This window comes from Polypterus senegalus, chromosome 6, assembly GCF_016835505.1.
Source record: "Polypterus senegalus isolate Bchr_013 chromosome 6, ASM1683550v1, whole genome shotgun sequence".
NCBI classification, from domain to species: domain Eukaryota; kingdom Metazoa; phylum Chordata; class Cladistia; order Polypteriformes; family Polypteridae; genus Polypterus; species Polypterus senegalus.
This window is the reverse complement of record NC_053159.1, coordinates 60,939,208-60,959,736: the sequence shown is the minus strand read 5'-3', so window position 1 is coordinate 60,959,736 and position 20,529 is coordinate 60,939,208. Positions and strand designations below refer to the sequence as shown.

At 36.9% G+C, this 20,529-nt stretch overlaps 1 protein-coding gene across 6 annotated transcripts in view; it reads right to left on the bottom strand.

Annotated features, from left to right (window-relative positions):
- The window catches only part of mfn2 (mitofusin 2), a 58,572-nt gene that overhangs the window by 27,583 nt on the left and 10,460 nt on the right, over positions 1-20,529 (bottom strand). For all 6 annotated transcript variants that reach the window (XM_039756079.1, XM_039756082.1, XM_039756081.1 and 3 more), the window contains 4 exons: positions 13,511-13,689; positions 5,973-6,108; positions 1,667-1,829; positions 279-403 (listed from right to left, as the gene is read on the bottom strand). In XM_039756079.1, coding sequence (XP_039612013.1) covers positions 279-403; positions 1,667-1,829; positions 5,973-6,108; positions 13,511-13,689 — 603 coding nt within the window. The remainder of the gene's footprint in view (positions 1-278; positions 404-1,666; positions 1,830-5,972; positions 6,109-13,510; positions 13,690-20,529) is intronic.

The following is a 20,529-nucleotide window of genomic DNA, read 5'->3' as shown; positions in this document are numbered from 1 at the left end:
AAGAAATGCAAAACAAGACAACAGAATCAAACATCTTCAAGATAAATCCTCTTGCAACAATCCCAGAATTACACTTGCAACTGGTTGCAAGTCATAGAGAATTCAAGGAAACTACAGTTGACATAGCCTGAACAACATTTAAAGTTTGAAAAGCATTTTACATTTTTTTAAGATGGATAGTCAATTCAAGTTATTACCTCATAACCTAAGGGAAAAAATAATCAGATTCATCCAACTGAGTTAGGAACCAAAACTAAATTACAGTAGGATTTATATACCTGTCAACCAGAACTAGATCATCTCTCAACAAAGCACACTTTGCTTTTGGCCACATTACACACACTAAGCTGCCAGCATTCAGATTTTCATCCTGATGGAGGGCGTGAGCCAGCTGATTTACTGTCTGTAGATGGGAAAAGAAGAAATCATAAATTTAATACTTCAAACTTCAATTTGTGCTTTAAGAAAGAAGAAATGCAACCCATCTAAAGTTTTTTTTAGCATCAACATCTAATAAGGGCACTTTTTACCCAAAGGAAAGATGCTAAGTAGATAATACATTTTGTTTAGAAAGACTGCTTCAATAACTCTTGAAGCAGAAAAGCCAATTTTGCTAAACATGCTGAGCCTGCTGATGAAAGAACTAAAAACTCTAATCCATGCACCTGTCACTACTGGATTACTGTCCCTTACTTGATCACAGAGAAACTGACATAAATAGGCCAATTTAAGCACCTTAAGTGGAAGAACACATCTACTTAAGAGATATCCTTTTAAAGGTTTAGAAAAACCTGTGGAATCAAAGAGGTGTGACACTAGTATCTTGAAACAAGCACAAATGGACAGCAAATCTTAAAAAAGATAAAACAAACAAAATGATCTGATTATTGATTCATTAGATGATATTTGGTAGAAGACGATTAGCTTGTCTTGATATATGAACAATATGTAATATTTTTGCACATACACTATAATGTCTATGGTTGCTTAATTTACATTTTTCTTGAAAGAGTTACTGATGATTGAGGTAAAATGTATTTGGGGAGCTGAGAGTTATTTAATAAATTAGTCTTCATTTACCATAATGGCTTTCAAAAAACCATAATGGCTTTCAAAAAACATAGCAATATACAAGATGCTATAGAAAGTGTGTCAAATACAATTTACAACACAAATATATTTTAAAGCAGTGGGAAATGCACAATAGAAAATCCTGCACAAGAGAAAAATATGGACTTTGTAGTATATAGAAATGAAATAACAGATAAGAGTTAATAAGGAGCCTAGGAAGAGTTAACATTACCAAGGTACTGAGCAATTAATGAATTGACAAGACACAGCTGAACTTCATTTATATTAATCAGTTTGAAAGTACTTTGTATCTTTTATCTTTGTATCTTTGTGTGCTCCATCATATAATTAACAAAATTTATAACTGAATTTTACTTGCTGAATGCACTCACCAACTGCAATCAATGAAGATAGCTGTATAAAAATAACCGGAGGAGTCAGAAAAGAAGTTAAACTTTGAAAGTGAAAGGGTGAACTTTCTGGCAAGGTGATAACATTAAATAGGACAGAGCAGTTACTGAAAACAAACCAATGTTACAGAAACAGAATCTGACTTTTTGCCCTAAATAACTTGGTGCATTCAATTCGCACTCACTTTGATGCTCTTTCTCTCTTCAGAACCCTCTGTCAGAAGATACGATTCCCTGCCATCTGTCCCCTCCACTCGCAGGAAGCAGTTAGTCGTGTGCCCAATTCCAGATGGGAGAACTTTGTCCCATAACATTGCATTAATCACTGAGCTTTTGCCATTGCTTGTCCTAATAAAAAAAATAAAATTTAATTTTTGAAAGAATCTCAACTAAGCATTTGGGCAATGTAATTTTAGCCAATACACTAATGAATTTGATATATTAGATGCACACACAATATTAGAGGGAGTACACTTGAGAAAGGGAGACTTGGATTATTCACTTTATTGATTGTTAAATTGATTAATGTTAGTTTCAATAGAGGTGGCACGACAGTGCAGTGGTAGTGCTGCTGCCTTGTAGTTAGGAGACCCGGGTTCGCTTCCCGGGTCCTCCCTGCATGGAGTTTGTATGTTCTCCCCATGTCTGTGTGGGGGAACTCAGTTTTCCTCCCAAAGACATGCAGATTAGGTGCACTGTCGATCCTAAATTGTCCCTAGTATGTGCTTGATGTGTGGGTGTGTGCGTGCCCCGAGGTGGGCTGGTGCCCTGCCCAGGGTTTGCATGCAGCCGGTGTTGGCTGGGATTGGCTCCAGAAGACCCCCGTGACCCTGTAGTTAGGATATAGCGGGTTGGATAATGGATGGATAGTTTCAATAGGATACAGTGAGACATAGTACTTGTCATCACTAAGATGTATCTGTTCCTAGTTTTGAAATCTTTGTTTGAGTACTGGTACTAAAAATGCAATATTTAGTTATACAACTATGTTAAATTTGAGAAAAAAAAAATCTGACTTTTGTACAGGAATTACAATTATCTAAGGCTATGAAAAATTGTCCATAATGATTACATTTTTCTGAATTGATGGCATTTCACTTTGTCTATTTTCATGTAAAGACATTTTCTTTTCATTGCTAGAGAGAATATTATAGGTCTGGCATCTGTCAGAGTTTAGTCTACCGACTAATCCTGGCATACTTGTGTGAGTTTTTTATTACTGGAAACCTACTGGGAGCTTCTCTATCATTTCGACTTTGAGTGGGCCATGACTAAAGTGTTTATCAAAATTGGATTCCTTCATGTCTTTGATGCAATCAAAAAGTAAAGGACTCAGAAACAGAATTTTGATTCTGTGCCACAACAAACTGAAATTAAAGGCATAAGGGTGTTCATAATGCTAATACAGGCTGAGTATTTTTAATCCGAAATGCCCAGGACTGGAAGTATTTTGGATATTTTCAAATTTTGGAATATTTGAACATACAAGTAAATCAAACATTAAAGACAATAAGCAAAAAGAATAGAAGATGACGCAGTACAACACATTTGCAACAGCCTATGTGTAGTTTGAACACGTGCAGTGTATCACTCACCTTTAGTCTAGCTGAAGCTCAGGTCAAATAAACTTGAATGCACTGCTGTGGGATCAGACCACTGTTGAACACAACATCATAGTAACCTTCCTCTGGGCAGAGGACATGAAACCTGCTGAAAGGTGAAAGCTGTTTCGGTATGTGCCATGGTATGTACAGATCCATAGCTGGTATCCACAGTGGGAAATGTAATCCATCAGTGTTCTCTAATGAAAGAATTTGCTATGTCGATGTGGGCTTGTTGTGCACAATGTTCATGGTTGATCAGATCGAACATTGGCAGTTTCATTAGTTCTTCCTATTTAATCCTTTCATAAACTTTCCATTGAGTCATGCTGTTTTCACTTTTGCGATGAGCCAAAATCTTTCGATGAATTTCATCAAGTTTTACTCCCTCTGCTCAAAAAAATTTCACAACAGTGTGTTGTTCACCCATGGTGTAATCCCACAGCAAATCATCCATGTTCACTCAACCTTGGCTTCAACTAGACTAACAGCACTGTGCGTGTCTGAACTACCAATAAGCCATCATAAATCTATTGCACTGTGTCAGCTTCTATCTGTTGAGTTTACCACATAATGTTCAAACTCTCCGATATACCCTCACACAATGACATACCTTGAGAATACACTTCATCAAGTACACAAACGCAGCCAAACAAGCTAAATGGCAACTCACACATACAGGGAGATTCACTCAAAAGATCCCCAAATATTGTGTAATAACTCGCTAGGACGAAACAATCTGAATGAAACAATGTGCTCCTCAGTAAATGGAGCTTCGAACAAACCTGGATGTCCCTGCATCGGAGCGATGAGGTAGGCGCCAGACAGCCGTTTCAACGTTTTACCTCCGTTTACAACTTCTGGGTGCATACCACCAGTACCCATTCACTCAGTCACTCAACTTATCAGGATGGTGGTGTACAGTACTGAGCAAAACGTCTTCATGGTGCAAACCTACTGGATCACCAATTCATTTAAGCGATGTCAGAATCAACTGGATGATTGTGAGTTAACAGAAGGTTACTTCCAGCAAGATGGAGCAACGTGTCACACATTGGCAAGGAGCACGGCAGAAATTGAGCCCTTCTTTGGCAACAGGGTAATTTCAAAGGGGCTTTGGCCACCACGGTCACTGAATCTGACACCACCAGACTTCTATCGAAACAAGCTTTGCACTGTGGAATTCACAGTGAAATTTCACTTTGCAATGAAATTGCTGCTATTCCCTCCCCGAAATGCTTGCTGATACATTCGGGAACATGGAGTACTGAGTCGAAATGTGTCTGGAAGAAAACGGAAACCACTTCCAGCATCACATTTAATGCAATCAATTACACATACATCAAGGTATATAGCTTATTTTTTTGGTTCAAACTGCTTATAGGGAGTTACAGCAGAATATTCAGGGTCTGTTTCAAGTGAATTTCCCTGTATAATTCTTATCACTGAACTGTTATCATAATGTGTGTTAACATGAGAAACTTAATAAATCTCATAACTGATAAATATGACACATAGTCTGTACTTCAGTTTCCTTTCAAGAGAGTCAATTCTTGCACTAAAGAACTTTTTTGGATTTTCGTACGTTTTTATTGGTTACTTGTCATCACTTCTCAGGGAACTAGTTGACAGGTCAGACGTATCTCAGCCAAGCTTCAGCTCAGTCATATCCACTTTGCTGTGCGCCATTAACTGTGCTCATACTGAAACTACACACAATATCTATAGAACATCACAGCATTTCAAGGGGAACAAGAACAACCCCCCCATTTAGTCAATCGAGTGATGGTGCATCGTTGTGCTCACTGCTTCACTTGGGACCTTAGTTGTCTTAGCTTTGTGGCACCCCACAAAGGACAACCGTCCCTTCCAAATGAGAATTAATAAAATGAAACATAGGTGGCATCATATTGGCGCTCAACAGGGTTTTGGATTTTGGACTGTTTTAGATTTTAGAATTTTGGATTATGGAATCTCAGTCTCTAATTGGCTTTGTATTGTTCTGTCAGTGCAAAGTATCTGTAACTAGAATGTTAGTAGCACAATGAAAAAACAATTTTAAAGTACTGAAGACTTGTTCTTGTTTCTGAGATACATGTGCTATGTGCTAGCATAAAGAATTCAACAGCCAAAGTAAAGGTGCTACACCTTTCTGCAGTCTTATTAGAATTTTTGGTTGTGTTCCAAGTGTAACATGCCAAACTTATCCCACAATGTGGCAATTCCTCAGTTGTTTTTGTGAATGAAATTTTGTAGGCAAAAATATTTCTTTTGTAATTTATAATTTTCAGAATGGTTTCACTATGTCCTTCCATCTGCCTTAGCCGGTCTATAAATTGAATATCACTGAAACCAATTAAAACGTTTGTCAGATTTTTGGTGTCTGACAGTAGAAAGTGCCTAACTATACACTCACACTTTTTTCTCCAAAAGATAACATTAAGGTTTACAAGAAATTCAAAAGTGCTTTGTCAACTTCACAATATCTAAAGAGTGCCTCACTTGTGAGCTTATCAATGAAATCTGAAATAAACACACTAAGACTCAACCAACACATCTTTTTTACATCTATAGTAGTGACAGTTGGCTATTGATATTTGACAGCAGTTGTGAGGTCATTTCTTGTTTTTGTGTTAAGATATTGGTTTAACCAAAAAGATAACAATTGTAATTAACATTTCATAAATCATACAAATTAAATAATCACACAGAATCATGGATTATCTCATTCACAGAATATGTTTGGTACATCCCACTTTCAGTGTCAGAAATGATTAAGGGAAACAATGAATAGGACTGCAACAAAACTACAAAGTTAACCTGGTTACATCTAGAAAGTGCCAGTGCCTCGTGCAGTATTATATTTGCAAAAAAAAAAAAAAGTACACACCTGCCAAAAAAAGCCACTTTCATGTGCCGTCTTGCTAAGACCTCTGCAATACCTGCCACATTGGACAAGAACCCTTTCACCTCTAAAACTTGCTCCTCTGTTGTGACTGGGTCCAGCTCTTCATTTTTGTAAGTTTCTGTAGAGGAAAGAAAAAACCTATACATTATGTGTCCATTAATGAAAAAAATATCCTTAAATAGCCATCAACTTTAATAAGTGGGAAACTGAGCTGAAACATATATGTAAAACTATTATTTTTTATTTAACAGGAAGATCATGAAAAATATAACTTTATAAAACTGCTTCCACTATATATTTAAGCCACATTTTTAAACATTTCAACACTAGGTACCCGTCAAAACCAAACTAATCTGGTTTCTGTTTTGTTTTCACCAAAGAATATTCCATAGGTCCAATTTCACAAATCAGTTGGCAGCAGTCATTACTTTTGTTCTCATATAACATGGAAGCTTTGATCCATTACAAATAATAGCATACAGACAAATATCTAAGAAGCTAGAAGAAACAAACACTCTGCGCATTATAAAACTTCCATCCATTTTAAAATCTGTTTAATGCTATTCGGAACAAATGGGGGTCAGGACTTATTTCAGTAGTACTATGGCATCAAATAATCTACAATTCTTTGGAATGTGGTGTTTTGCAATAAACACATGTAACAAAAAATATACGGTCCAACCCTATTTTGAGGCACAATAAATGAATTACTAGTCTCAAAATTACTTTATGCATCTCCTGTAGAACACAATACTATGACTCCTTTATACCAACAATATCTGTCTGTTTATCGGTCCATGATTTTAAATACCTGTAGCTCGCAAACCGTTAGAACTATTGGCCTGAGATTTGGTACACATACATGATGTCTACTATTCGCTTTCGGGGTCATGATTGACCTCCAAGGTTATTCCTCTTTTTCTTTTTATTTTATTTTAATGGAGAGTCAACTCTCGGCGGTGCCCAGTAGGATGTCCATGTGCCGTTTTCATCCCTAGCACCTTCACCGTCACTTCCTCTACCTCTTCATATCTTAAATCATTCTTGAGGCAGATTGAAGACTCAAGTGCCAGCTTAAGTGAAAAATTAAGGAAAATGTACTAAGTAATTGCAACACAAACAATGACTTAATCAGTTTTAAAGCAAAAAGAAGCAGACGAAAGAAGAGAAGAAGTGGGCCGCTAAGGGTGGAGAAAAGAAGAGCTGCTCAGAAAGCAGAAAGCGCATCAACCTCTGAGCAAACAAATGCTAAACGTACAGAGAAACAGCATAAAAACTATGAATGCTCAAGTTAAGTGTATTCGTGCAGTGCACCGTTACTGATACCTTTATAATCACTCACTATGACTGTCAAGTAAGAAGTTTTCGTTTAATTTTTCTTTCCTTTTACCTATTCTGATCTGTGTTCAGACAATATATTTATTCATTTATTTATTTATTTAAAGTGCCAAATTTTTCCCAGGGGTCAAATATAAATCTATCTAGAACTGTAAATAAAAGTAAGAATAGAGTAAGATGTAGGCAATAAACAGAAAGAATCATTAAGTGAGGATCTGACAGCCTAATGTAACTGCAAACCCAGTCTTCACCTGTTGCATTCACCCACACCCAGTGGCTGTCCATCCAAGTGCATATTTCTCTCAACAGCAAGAAACAAATCAAGTGTCCGGGGATTTAACATTTATATACAGGAATTTCTTATGTTATGTTTACTGTTGTCTTGTATTGTTGAGCAAGGAATTTAATTAACTAATTTCAAGAACCAGGACACATTTATGTTGAAAAGCAATTTTGCAACATCCATCCATCATCCAACCTGCTATATCCTAATTTTGCATCATTTTGTCCTAATATTAGTATAGCAACTATTATCTCAATTTCCTTCCACTTTAAGAATAATTTTTAACGGACTACTTTAACAAATGCATGCAACTTTTCCCTTTCACCAAATTTGTTTCCATCAAGTTGTACAAAAAGCGTAAAAGTGATTTACTTCCTGCAAATGAATACATAATATACTGTTTTGCTCTATTAAATAAAATTGTTTCAATCGTCCATCAATGGAGACCTTGTGTATTACGAATTTTCATTCAAATGGGACTGAGCTCTTAACTATTGAACAAAAGGGAGTTGTAGAATCAAGCTTTAGAATTAAACATACCGGTACTTCACATTCATGCGCTACTCCGATTTTTCAGAAGCATTTTTTTTAATAATTAAAAAAAAATATATGTATTTTGGAATAACTAACATAATTATGCAACTTGAGTAACCTGAGATTATCTTTCATGGACATTTTAATGTTCTTTGCGGTTGTTCTGTACCGTCTCCATAGCAAGTAAGCATTGAAGACTGTGGTTTTAAAAATTTTATGATCTCTGTTCTCCATGAAAACATTACAATTAATTTTCTTGGCCATCACTACAAACACAGGGTAACAGAGAAGTTAGGGGAGTATGCCTTTAAGAAACTGCGCTGTTTCATGACAGACATTCAGTTCTTTGCATATGAAGAGTAACACAAATTTTACAACAAAGCTAAAATTGTCTTCTCTTCATTACCATATTTCCTAGTCTTAATGGTTATATAGTATATTTTACCATGAACATATTTCCAGGGAAGGTGTGGCCTAAGCTGGATACAAAAACAAAACAGATCATTACTACAATCAAGGGGTTCAGTATTAATTGCTTTGCTTGATTTGCTTAACTTCATTATCCACAATACATTGCATATATTTATTGTGCATTATGATAATCACCAACTTTTCGTCCAAAATACTTTTGGGATAGCACACAATATTTGATTGCCTCCAGTAATCAGCCATTGAAGTGTGACACATACCTGAAACATAATTACAGTATATTTGTCCTATTACAAACTCATTCTCACTGAACCAAATACAGTAGAACCTCGGTTCACAACCATAATTCATTCTAAAACTCTGGTCGTAAACCGATTTGGTCGTGAACCGAAGCAATTTCCCCCCATAGGATTGTATGTAAATACAATTAATCCGTTCCAGACCATATGAACTGTATGTAAATATATATTTCTTTTAAGCTTTAAAGCACAAATATAGTTAATTAAACCATAGACTAGCGTAATAGTAAACTAAATGAATAACACTGAGAAAACCTTGAACAACAGAGAAAACTAACACTACAATAGTACGCGCTATAGCGCTACCAAACGCTGGCTAAAAGCACTTTTTTTTAATGAGTTTAAGCACAGGGAAAAAATAAACATTTGAAAAATCTGTAATTTAATAAACCACCAAGAAAAATAATATTGCAACAATGCACACTATGAACCAATAGCTGGAAACAGAAGTGAAAACAAAATCAAGCCCAGTGCATTCTTTAACTGTCTTTCTACCTTAATGCGTCCAACTCTCTCTCACACTGCCTGTGTGTCTGTGCGCTGCCTCTGTGCGTGTGTGTGTGTCTGCGCACTGCCTCTGTGTGTGTGTGTCTGGCTCTCTCTCCTGTGCTGTCTGTGTGTGTGCGCACATGCCTCTCTCGCGCTGCCTGTGTGTGTGTGTGTGTGTGTGTGTGTGTGTGCTCTCTCTCTTGCTCGCTCACTCGCTGCACAGGGAGAGACTGAAAATGTACAAACCGAAAGGGAAACTGGCTTGTTATATACGAGTGTGTGGTCGTGAACCGAGGCAAAAGTTTGGCGAACTTTTTGGTCGTAAACCGAGTTGTATGTGTACCGAGGTATTCGTGAACTGAGGTTCCACTGTACTAACCCACTCCCACACCCCCTTCTTTCAATTACAGTGGAACCTCGGTTCACGAACGTCTCAGAACACGTACAAATCGGTTTAAGACCAAAAAGTTCGCCAAACTTTTGCATCCGTTCACGACCACAGACTCAGTATACGAACAAGCCAGTTTCCCTTTAGGTTTGTGTGCGCCGATGATTTCTGCACATGTTCAGTCTCTCCCTATGCATTCCCTGTGCAGTGAGAGAGAGAGAGAGAGAGAGAGAGAGAGAGACAGACAGACAGACAGACAGACAGACAGACAGACAGACAGACACACAGGCACGCGAGAGAGACAAACACACAGGCACGCGAGAGACAGACACAAACACACAGGCACGCGAGAGACAGACACACACACGCGCGAGAGATTGAGAGAGAGAGACGCACACACGCGAGAGAGACACAGACACACACACACACACACACACACACACGAGAGAGAGAGAGAGAGAGAGAGAGAGAGACGGCTGTACGCATAAGGCCGAGAAGGCAGTTAAAGAATGCACCAGGCTTGTTTTTAAAGAGACAGATCAGAGCATTGTTTTAACCTTGTATTTAATGAAGACTTTTTTCTGTTGGATTTTAACCTCCACTTCACTTTTGTTTACAGAGATCGGTTCATAGCATGCATTGTTGCAATGTTACTTTTCTTGTTTTATTAAATTACGGATTTTTTCAAATGTTCATCTTTTTCCCCTGTGCTTAAAACTCATTAAAAAAAGTGTTTTTAGCGAGCGGTTTGTAGCGCTATAGCAGTTATAACAGTTTTCTCTGTTCAAGGTTTTCTCATTGTTATTGAATGTTTTTACATTTAGTTTACTATTACGCTGTGCACTCTATGGCGTAATTAACTATATTTGTGCTTAAAAAAATTTTTAAAAAATATTTACATACAGTTCGTACGGTCTGGAACGGATTAATTGTATCTACATACAATCCTATGGGGGAAATTAGTTTGGTTCACGACCAAATCGGTTTACTACCAGAGTTTTGTAACAAATTATGGTCGTGAACCGAGGTTCCACTGTACTATTAACATTTACTACGGAAAGAACAACAATGGCTTTACTGGGGTGAATTTCTGTAGCACTACAAATATTTAAAGCTAACTTTACTTCTCTGCAGATACAGTGATGCATACACAGCATGACAGTTGCTACTTTCAAATAAATCTTTCCACTACAGGGTCCAAAACATTTTTTTTCCTCCAGCACAGAAAAAATATGATGTCTACACCACATGATAAAATTAGTACAACTACAATCCACCAATCCACTGAAGCCTTACAGGTCCTCATTAAGCTACTTCCTTATACAATGGAAAGAAAATGATAAAATTAGCAAAACAATACAGTTTAAGATATGGCTTTTTCTTTGAAAATCTGCTTTACTAAGGCGAGTATGCCAGTATCTTTTCATGGTTGTAGTTGAGGCTCTATCATTTAAGGAAGCAGCCAGCTGAGGATATCTAAGGTTTCAGTTTCTCAAACCACACACTCAAGTATATATTATTTTGTTCTGTCAGTGAATCTGGGCTTTCTGCTTCTTTCTCTATCCTGGTTAGATTCAGTTTTCCCTCTTCCCTCAGGACAGTAGTGAACACCTTCATAGGAAATAGGAAACAACAGGTTGATGCATTTCTTGAGAGTGTAATTTCCTTTTGACCCTTTTGAACCCAGAATTGAATTTTAGAACATTAGAACAATCTAGACAAGAACAGGTGATTCAGCCCAACAAAACTTACCAGTCCTATCCACTTAATTCTTCCAAAATAACATCAAGTCTACTAGTGAAAGTCCTACTGTTTACCACACTACCTAGTAATTTTTTTTAATGTGTCTATGGTTCTCTGTGTAAAGAAAAAACTCCTAATGTTTGTGCTAAATTGACCCTTAAGTTTCCAACTGTGTCCCTGTGTTCTTGATGAATTCATTTCAAAACAACAGTCTTGATTCACTACCCTAATTCCCTTCATAATTTTAAACACTTTAATCAAGTTTCCTTGATCTTCTTTTGCTCAAACTGAAAAGGCTCAGCTCTTTTAATCTCTCCTCATCATTCATCCACTGTAGCCCTGGAATTAGCTTAGTGACTCTTCTCTGGACTTTTTCTAGCGCTATATGTCCTTTTTGTAGCCTGGAGACCAAAAACTGTTCACAGTACTTGAGATGACGTCTCACCAGTGCATTATAAGGGTTGAGCCTAGCTTCCTTGGAGTTGTACTCTAAACAATCTTCTATATAACCTAACACTCTGTTAAGCTTCTTAATGGCTTCTGAACACTGTCTGGAAGTTTAGTGTTAAGTTTACAACAACTCCTAAATTCTTCTCATAATGGTGTTCTATAAAATTTTCAGACATCCCAATGTGCATTCAAATCTAACATTTTTACGTCCTACATGTAATACTTGAAATTTAATACAAGTAAATGTAATCTGCTAAAAATCTGCCTAAGTTTGTATGCTATCCAAGGTCCTCTGTAATGATTCAACAGAATGGAGATTATCTATCAATCAACCTATTTTGGTATCATCTGCATACTTAACCAGCTTGTTACTTATATTCCTATTCAAATCATGTATATATATTGACAATAGCAGTAGCCCTAGCACTAAACCCTGCGGAAAACCACTCTTAACATCAGCCAGTTCTGTGTTCCTCAAACCATAATCCTCTGCTTCCTGTGTCTGAGCCAACTTTACACCAATCTACAAAGACCCTGAACTGCCACTTCACTTAGTTTAGGAACATAAATACTTTATAACCCAAGGAAAAATAATGCACTTACTTTATTATTATTACATTTATAATGACAGATTTCAGCTATGCTAACACAATCTCTAATAATAAATTAGCATTTAAACATGATGAATTCAATATGAGCTAAGAGAGTTTACTATTAGGGCACAGGAGTAAAAGTGTGGAAAGTGGGGATTCGCAGTTTAATAAGAATAATAAATTATAAAATAAGTCATTTCAAGAAGCTGTAGCCATTTGCAACATTAAAAATACATCAAAGACATTGCTAATCAATTTAATGGTACCTTTATAAAAAGTCTGAATTTCTATCAAAAACGAACATTCCTCATTTATTCCAAACTTTCAAACACTAGCACATGACTATTAGGCTAAACCTGGTTTAAAATATTAAATGGTTCCCACTTTGACACCTTTTCAGTTTGGGAGCTTCTAGATTATTCAGATTTTTTGTTTTGAACCATATATAGTCCTTTAAGGACAAAGTATGCCCAGGACTATTGCAAAAAGTGTGCTATATTTGACTCTTAAAAATAGTATTTAACTCTGATAGATGTTTTGTCTGTAGCACTTTCTCATGAGTGCAACTTCAGCCTCTGGCCTAACACAAACGTTCTATAGTTTCTTATATCGTATAGTCAGATGGTTGATTACTGTATACAAGTGCAATGAGTTGTTGCTGAATTTTTCTATAATATTCATTCTCTAACAGTATACATATTTAATCCAACTTTCTCTGTTTGCACAAAGTCTTTGATCATTTATATGTGCTTTGCTTTTTATTAAATTTTTCCTTGTAACTCTCTATATATGTGAATTTCTACTGTGTGTGGTACTGTTGGATTGGTTGACTTGAATGGCTTTCTGAATTATTCCCCTCTGAAAACTGCTATAAGAAAAATTAAACTGTTCTATTGGTTATTTTTACATACTGCATAACTATTATATTTATGAAAGCAACTATACAAGCTTTTTAATCATAAAGTTTATTATACCTTCTAGAAAAGTGGAGCTTTCCTTAATGTAAGCAGCAAGCTGTTCAAAGATGCCATTGATCTTCTTCTTGGCAGTGACAAAGTGCTTAAGAGGGGAGGCGTTGACCTCGGCCATTAGTCTTTTGTCTTTTTTGCTGACAGATGTGATGTTGGAGCAGGAAAACATCAGAGACATTGCGCTAAAAAAAAGAAAGAAAAAATAAGAAGAAGAATAAATAATACTTGTTTAAAATAGCTACAGAAATAGAAGCATGCATATCAACTGCTTTTTATGCATTAAGCTTCCAGTTCTGGGTAGCTCACTGATGGAGTGAACTTTTGTACAAAAAAGTAAATCTCCTAGTTGGGGAAGCCCGAAATTTCTCTCCATGTGGCATGATACGAAAATAACAATTCAGATTGTTTTCCTAGACACTTGAATGAGATCATGCAAATCCATAAAAAGGAACTGTGAAAAATAATTTTTAACTGAAGTACGAATCCATTAGATACCTAACCAAAAAGATTAAGAGCTGTTATTGAGGTAAAGCTATCACATAATAAATCTACTAGGTACGAATACTTGGGCAAGCAGCTTAAATGGAAGTTTTATTTTAAAATGCATGCTGACAAATATGGTAGAGTAATTGACCTTTATTTTTCCTTCTATACAAACAGAGACTGCAGCTACTCAGGCAAGTATCACTGGTACTCCAGGAAAATAGGCAAGGATTAACGGACAAGTTTAAAGGCTGTGGCATGAAAGGTATTTACACAAACACCTACATAAATTAATGCCTACCTACATAATGTTTAATGAAATCGAGAGAAAAAAAAAAAACAGCAATAAAGATAAATTTTCATGTGCCCTATCACATTTAAGGCAAATGAAGAGAAGAAAAGCAAAGCACATATTAGGCTTGCAGAAATTTAAACATGGCAAAAAGCCTCCAATGTAGGCTTGCCACTAGCAACCAGGAACCATGTGCAAGGAAAAGCCTAGTTCCCATTTTGTTTACATTACCCTTTTTCCCTCCCTCCAAATCTGTGCATGAAGCTTTTCTTTTTCTCTTTTTGTAAACATTTGCTTTGTTAGGACTTACTTTCTGTTGTACTTTACAGTTTTATATACAATTTTGTAACAAGACCAACAAGTGCATTTTGACAAAAGCTTTCAGCTCAGAGTTTAATTTAAACACTCCTTTCATCATATAACATGATCATAGCTTAGCCCTTACCTTTGTAATAGTTTAAATCATTTTTTGTGGGGCATATGTAGTAAGAAAAATTTGATACTTAAACTAGCATTCTAGAGATTGCACATTTCTACCACTTTAGGACAACATGTCAATGCCTGCTCAGTCCTACACAGTGCTCACAATTCTACTCTTAATATAAGTAAATGTGTGCATAAAATCAGCCTAACATATTTGAGCTGGGTTGTACAAAAAGACAACTGACTTGAATTTTGTATTTATACATCAAGATTTTCATTTTAAAGTGCATCTGCTATTACACAATACAGTATGTTTAATATTAAATCTTTGCAAATACAGATCACAGGATAGATGTTTTTATTTAAAGAAATTCAAACAAAAAAATATGAGAAATAAGATAAGACCATTTGGTATTCTGGCTAACCAATTGCTAAATTTTCACAATATCATATCCAGATACTTCTTAAAAAACATTAGTTTTTTTCTGCTTTGTTTATGTGAGCCTGTAGTTTGCTCCACCTTACAACGAATCTGCATAAAGAATGACTTCCTGACTTCAGACTTAAATGTACTTCTATTATAATATCCACAAGTACAGTATATAATTCACTAATTAATGGGAATGATTACTGCTGCATCAACATTATTAATGTGTTTGAAAATTCTGAAGACCTACATTAGATTCAATATTTCCTTCTCAGTTAAAATTTTGCAAGTGCAGAAAAGGGAAAAATGGACAGCATTTGATAAAGGCTCATTGGGCTGATTCCATCATTAAGGTTTTGGCTATGTTTAACCGCTGGATGCCCTTCCTGACACTGACCCTCCCTATTTATACAGGCTTGCAACTGGCACCAAGCTGGGCTAGTTTGGACCACTGGACAACTGTAAAACCAGCAATGATGAATACAGCTGAGACATGGTCAGTAAAGGGGGCACAGGAGAAGAAATTAGAAATGAGAATGTTGAGATGTATGTATGGAGTTACAAAAACAGACAAAATAAGAAATAAAACAATCAGAGTGCAACAAAAGTGACAGATTTTTAAAAAGTACAGGAAAGTACATGAAGTGGTATGGACATGTGATGAAGAGAGATAATGAATATGTTGGGAAAAGATTGATGGGAATGGAAGTACAGGGGAAGAGAAAGATAGGCAGGCCCCAGAGGAGGTGGACTGATAAAGTAAAAGAAGATGTGAAAGAAAAGGGTCTGACAGGAAAGGAGGTGCAGGACCGGGTTGCATGGAGAAGGCTGAGCAGAAATAACATTTTTTAAATTTCTACCCTTTTAGCCTATAATGATGTCCAGAGCCTACTACTGTAGATAAGACACCAAGGATCAGCTGTCTATGAGTAGAACAAACATACTGTAGATGACTCTCTAAAAAGGTAATGAAATAAAAAGTTACTGAGTCCACTTTCCTATTTCCGATCACAACAGTAAGTCTTACCTAACCCATCACAACTTGTGAATCCCCCGTTCATTCGCCATCAGTCTAGTAAGAAGCTCAGAATGGACTACCAAGCTTTATAACACTACTTACCTGCATCCTGTGAGAATCATTAGATTTTATTTTAAGTGTCTCTAGCATTGGATTCCATTTAGTTTTTGTTACTATCCAAAGTACCTGGCGTTTCCCATGTATATTTGTAGAACGAAAAGCAAAGATTTATGTTTGTTTTTTTTTTTTGTTTTTTTAAAATGGCAAACTTGTTATTGCTAACTGTTTCATCTGTCATCCACGATGCCTCTCTATCAATGTCTGTGCTCTTGTGAGTCAAGAATTTCTTCTTTCCAGGTCCCACTGATTTCTAGACTTGCAATAAATCCTTAATGGGTTGTAACCATGAATGCTGCCATGTCTGACTTCTCTTTTAGTTCAAGGTGGACAGCTTGTAGTGCGTAAATTATGAAGAAAAGCCGACAAAGCAGGAGTTTAACAACAACCTTTTGATTCTCCAGTGTGTCCTACTCTTGATCAAGCCTTACCCAACACTCCCCTACAAAAGTGCACAATACTCCATTTTATATTGCAGTAGATAGACGCAGTGTTGCCTGTGTATGTATTGTTAAGCTCTGGTCATTTTGTCTGTTAGTCTGGCTTCAGTCTGCTTGGATGTGCCACTTGCTCTAAGCCAGAAAATATCTAAAGGTGTTTTTTTGTTGTGAATTTTACTGCAGTTTTATTTGGATTATTTTGAGTATGCAATCCAGCACCTTGTATATTAAGGCTAATCAGCATCAGATTTGGAGATAAGAACAACACTGCAAACCACAACATCTTCATGAAACAGAATGAGTAGTGCCTTTGCCTAAGATAGCTGATCATCTTTACTATTTTGATAGATGCAGTTAAAATATTTGAAGATAAAGTAAGCAGATCCCATCACCCTCTTTCTAAGGTTTAATAGCAGGCATGCCTTGTGACATCTTCCAACAGGACAATGTCCTACCATACACATGGCTTCCATATCATAAGAGTACCTTACCTGCATTTGTATTGTTCCCTGGTTCAATTTTCACCTGCATCTATTCTGTGTATAGTGTATATGGTGCATTCTGTGACACTAACTAAAAGTCTGTTCTACATCTCTAAATATCACTTCCCCTATAGAGGAACAATTGCACAATGTTTGGTTGAAAGTTCTACTGAGTATTATTTAGCATTTCTATGACCAAGTGCAACAACTTATAGAGAATGTACTTGTATCATAATAAAACCATTAAGTGTTTTATCCAAATAAAAATGATCACCTCAATTCAAACTCTCAAATGTTGTCAAAGAGGTATATCTGCTGGTTAACTTACAATGTTAAATTAGTAACTGATGATGGGTATGGTGTGTATTCAACAGTGCCCTGCAATTAGACTGGTGATCTGTTTAGTATTACTTATTGCCAGGTGCCGAATAAAGACACCAGCTCCCTGCAACCCAGAGCCATAGGCAAGTTAGAATATGGATGGAGAGAAGTTGATGTTAAGCTTAACATTTGCATTTCCAAGATCTAAAATCAATAATTGCTTTTAATTACGATGCTACTAAAGTTTTGCATTATAAAATACAAAGCCTGATATGGACTACACCCTGACTAACCAATGAAAGAACAGTTTATTAATGGAAACCAAGATATGAAAAAGTACTGCATCAATATTTTTTCATTACTGCCTTAAGTCACTATATTTGCAAAAACAAAAAATTACTTGAATGCCCTAGAAAGAAACAAATCTCTCTCTTGTGATAAGTGTAGCTGTCTACCCACATGCAACACGAGCCAACCTGGACCAATAAATTTTTCCTTTGCTCTAGTTTTGGAATATATTTTTGACTCTTTGGAATATACAGTGGCTTGCAAAAGTATTCAGCCCCCTTGAACTTTTCCACATTTTGTCACATTACAGCCACAAACATGAATCAATTTTATTGGAATTCCACATGAAAGACCAATGCAAAGTGGTGTACACGTGAGAAGGGGAACGAAAATCATACATGATTCCAAACATTTTTTACAAATAAATAACTGAAAAGTGGGGTGTGCGTAATTATTCAGCCCCCTGAGTCAATACTTTGTAGAACCACCTTTTGCTGCAATTACAGCTGCCAGTCTTTTAGGGTATGTCTCTACCAGCTTTGCAAATCTAGAGACTGAAATCCTTGCCCATTCTTCTTTGCAAAACAGCTCCAGCTCAGTCAGATTAGATGGATAGCGTTTGTGAACAGCAGTTTTCAGATCTTGCCACAGATTCTCGATTGGATTTAGATCTGGACTTTAACTGGGCCATTCTAACAAATGGATATGTTTTGTTTTAAACCATTCCATTGTTGCCCTTGCTTTATGTTTAGGGTCGTTGTCCTGCTGGAAGGTGAACCTCCGCCCCAGTCTCAAGTCTTTTGCAGACTCCAAGAGGTTTTCTTCCAAGATTGCCCTGTATTTGGCTCCATCCATCTTCCCATCAACTCTGACCAGCTTCCCTGTCCCTGCTGAAGAGAAGCACCCCCAGAGCAGGATGCTGCCACCACCATATTTGACAGTGGGGATGGTGTGTTCAGAGTGATGTGCAGTGTTAGTTTTCCGCCACACATAGCGTTTTGCATTTTGGCCAAAAAGTTCCATTTTGGTCTCATCTGAACAGAGCACCTTCTTCCACATGTTTGCTGTGTCCCCCACATGGCTTGTGGCAAACTGCAAACGGGACTTCTTATGGTTTTCTGTTAACAATGGCTTTCTTCTTGCCATTTTTCCATAAAGGCCAACTTTGTGCAGTGCACGACTAATAGTTGTCCTATGGACAGATTCCCCCACCTGAGCTGTAGATCTCTGCAGCTCGTCCAGAGTCACCATTTCTGATCAGCGCTCTCCTTGTTCGGCCTGTGAGTTTAGGTGGAAGGCCTTATCTTGGTAGGTTTACAGTTGTGCCATACGCCTTCCATTTCTGAAGGATCGCTTGAACAGTGCTCCGTGGGATGTTCAAGGCTTTGGAAATCTTTTTGTAGCCTAAGCCTGCTTTAAATTTCTCAATAACTTTATCCCTGACCTGTCTGGTGTGTTCTTTGGACTTCATGGTGTTGTTGCTCCCAATATTCTCTTAGACAACCTCTGAGGCCGTCACAGAGCAGTTGTATTTGTACTGACATTAGATTACACACAGGTGCACTCTATTTAGTCATTAGCACTCATCAGGCAATGTCTATGGGCAACTGACTGCACTCAGACCAAAGGGGGCTGAATAATTACGCACACCCCACTTTGCAGTTATTTATTTGTAAAAAATGTTTGGAATCATGTATGATTTTCGTTCCACATCTCAAGTGTACACCACTTTGTATTGGTCTTTCACGTGGAATTCCAATGAAATTGATTCATGTTTGTGGCTGTAATGTGACAAAATGTGCAAAAGTCGAATACTTTTGCAAGCCACTGTATTATTTATATATATATCAGGGCTCTAGACTAACTTTTTGCACTGGTTGCACTGGTGCGCCTAACTTTTTTTCTTAGGTGCACCAGCACAAAAGTTAGGTGCACCCAAATTTTCAACCGCATCACATTTAACACCACAGTTTCACAAGTTCACTTTATTTATTTGTTTTGGTTTTTTTAATCGCTGTCCATATAGGCAATATTGACTTGTAAATGATTAACTAACAATCTGGTCAATATAAAGTTCTTTATTTGAAGGCAAGCACAATTCTACAAGAAAGGTAACTTACTAAAAAAGTGTTGGTGCTTAAAGTGCTTTACTGAGCTGAAATTTAAACTTAAAAAATCTCAAGATAAATTAACTAAAAAGAAAATCTAAATTAAGTGTTTTAAGGGCTTCAAACTGAACATCTCATGCCTCAATGTCTTATGGACTATCCTCCATTGCAGTCACATGCCCCTCGGATGGCCAACTCCTGTAGTTTGGCCTTCTTGATCTTTGGCCTTGACTAAACCAGCTGGCCACACTCTCTCTAGCATCAAAATCTTCCAGACTTGGGCATGAGCATGCTCGACCTCAATGTGTCCAATAAGTATATTCACCGGTCTTCCTCTCCAAGATACGACCGTGCACAATGACGCATTCCTTTGTGGCGATATCTGTGTCTCCGTCGATCAGGAATGCCATGTATGCACTGTTCGCAATTTGCACAGACGTCTTTTTTTTCAATGTATCTGCGATGACTCCTATAAATTGGGCGCACGCAACATCATTGCTGTACGTCGGGTTTATGTTCAAGCCATTTTTCTTCATAAGAATTATTTCGGACTTGAATTTAGTGAAGGGAAGTTCTTGTTTTGCAATATTGTAGGCAACGTTAAACTTAATTATCATCTCGGC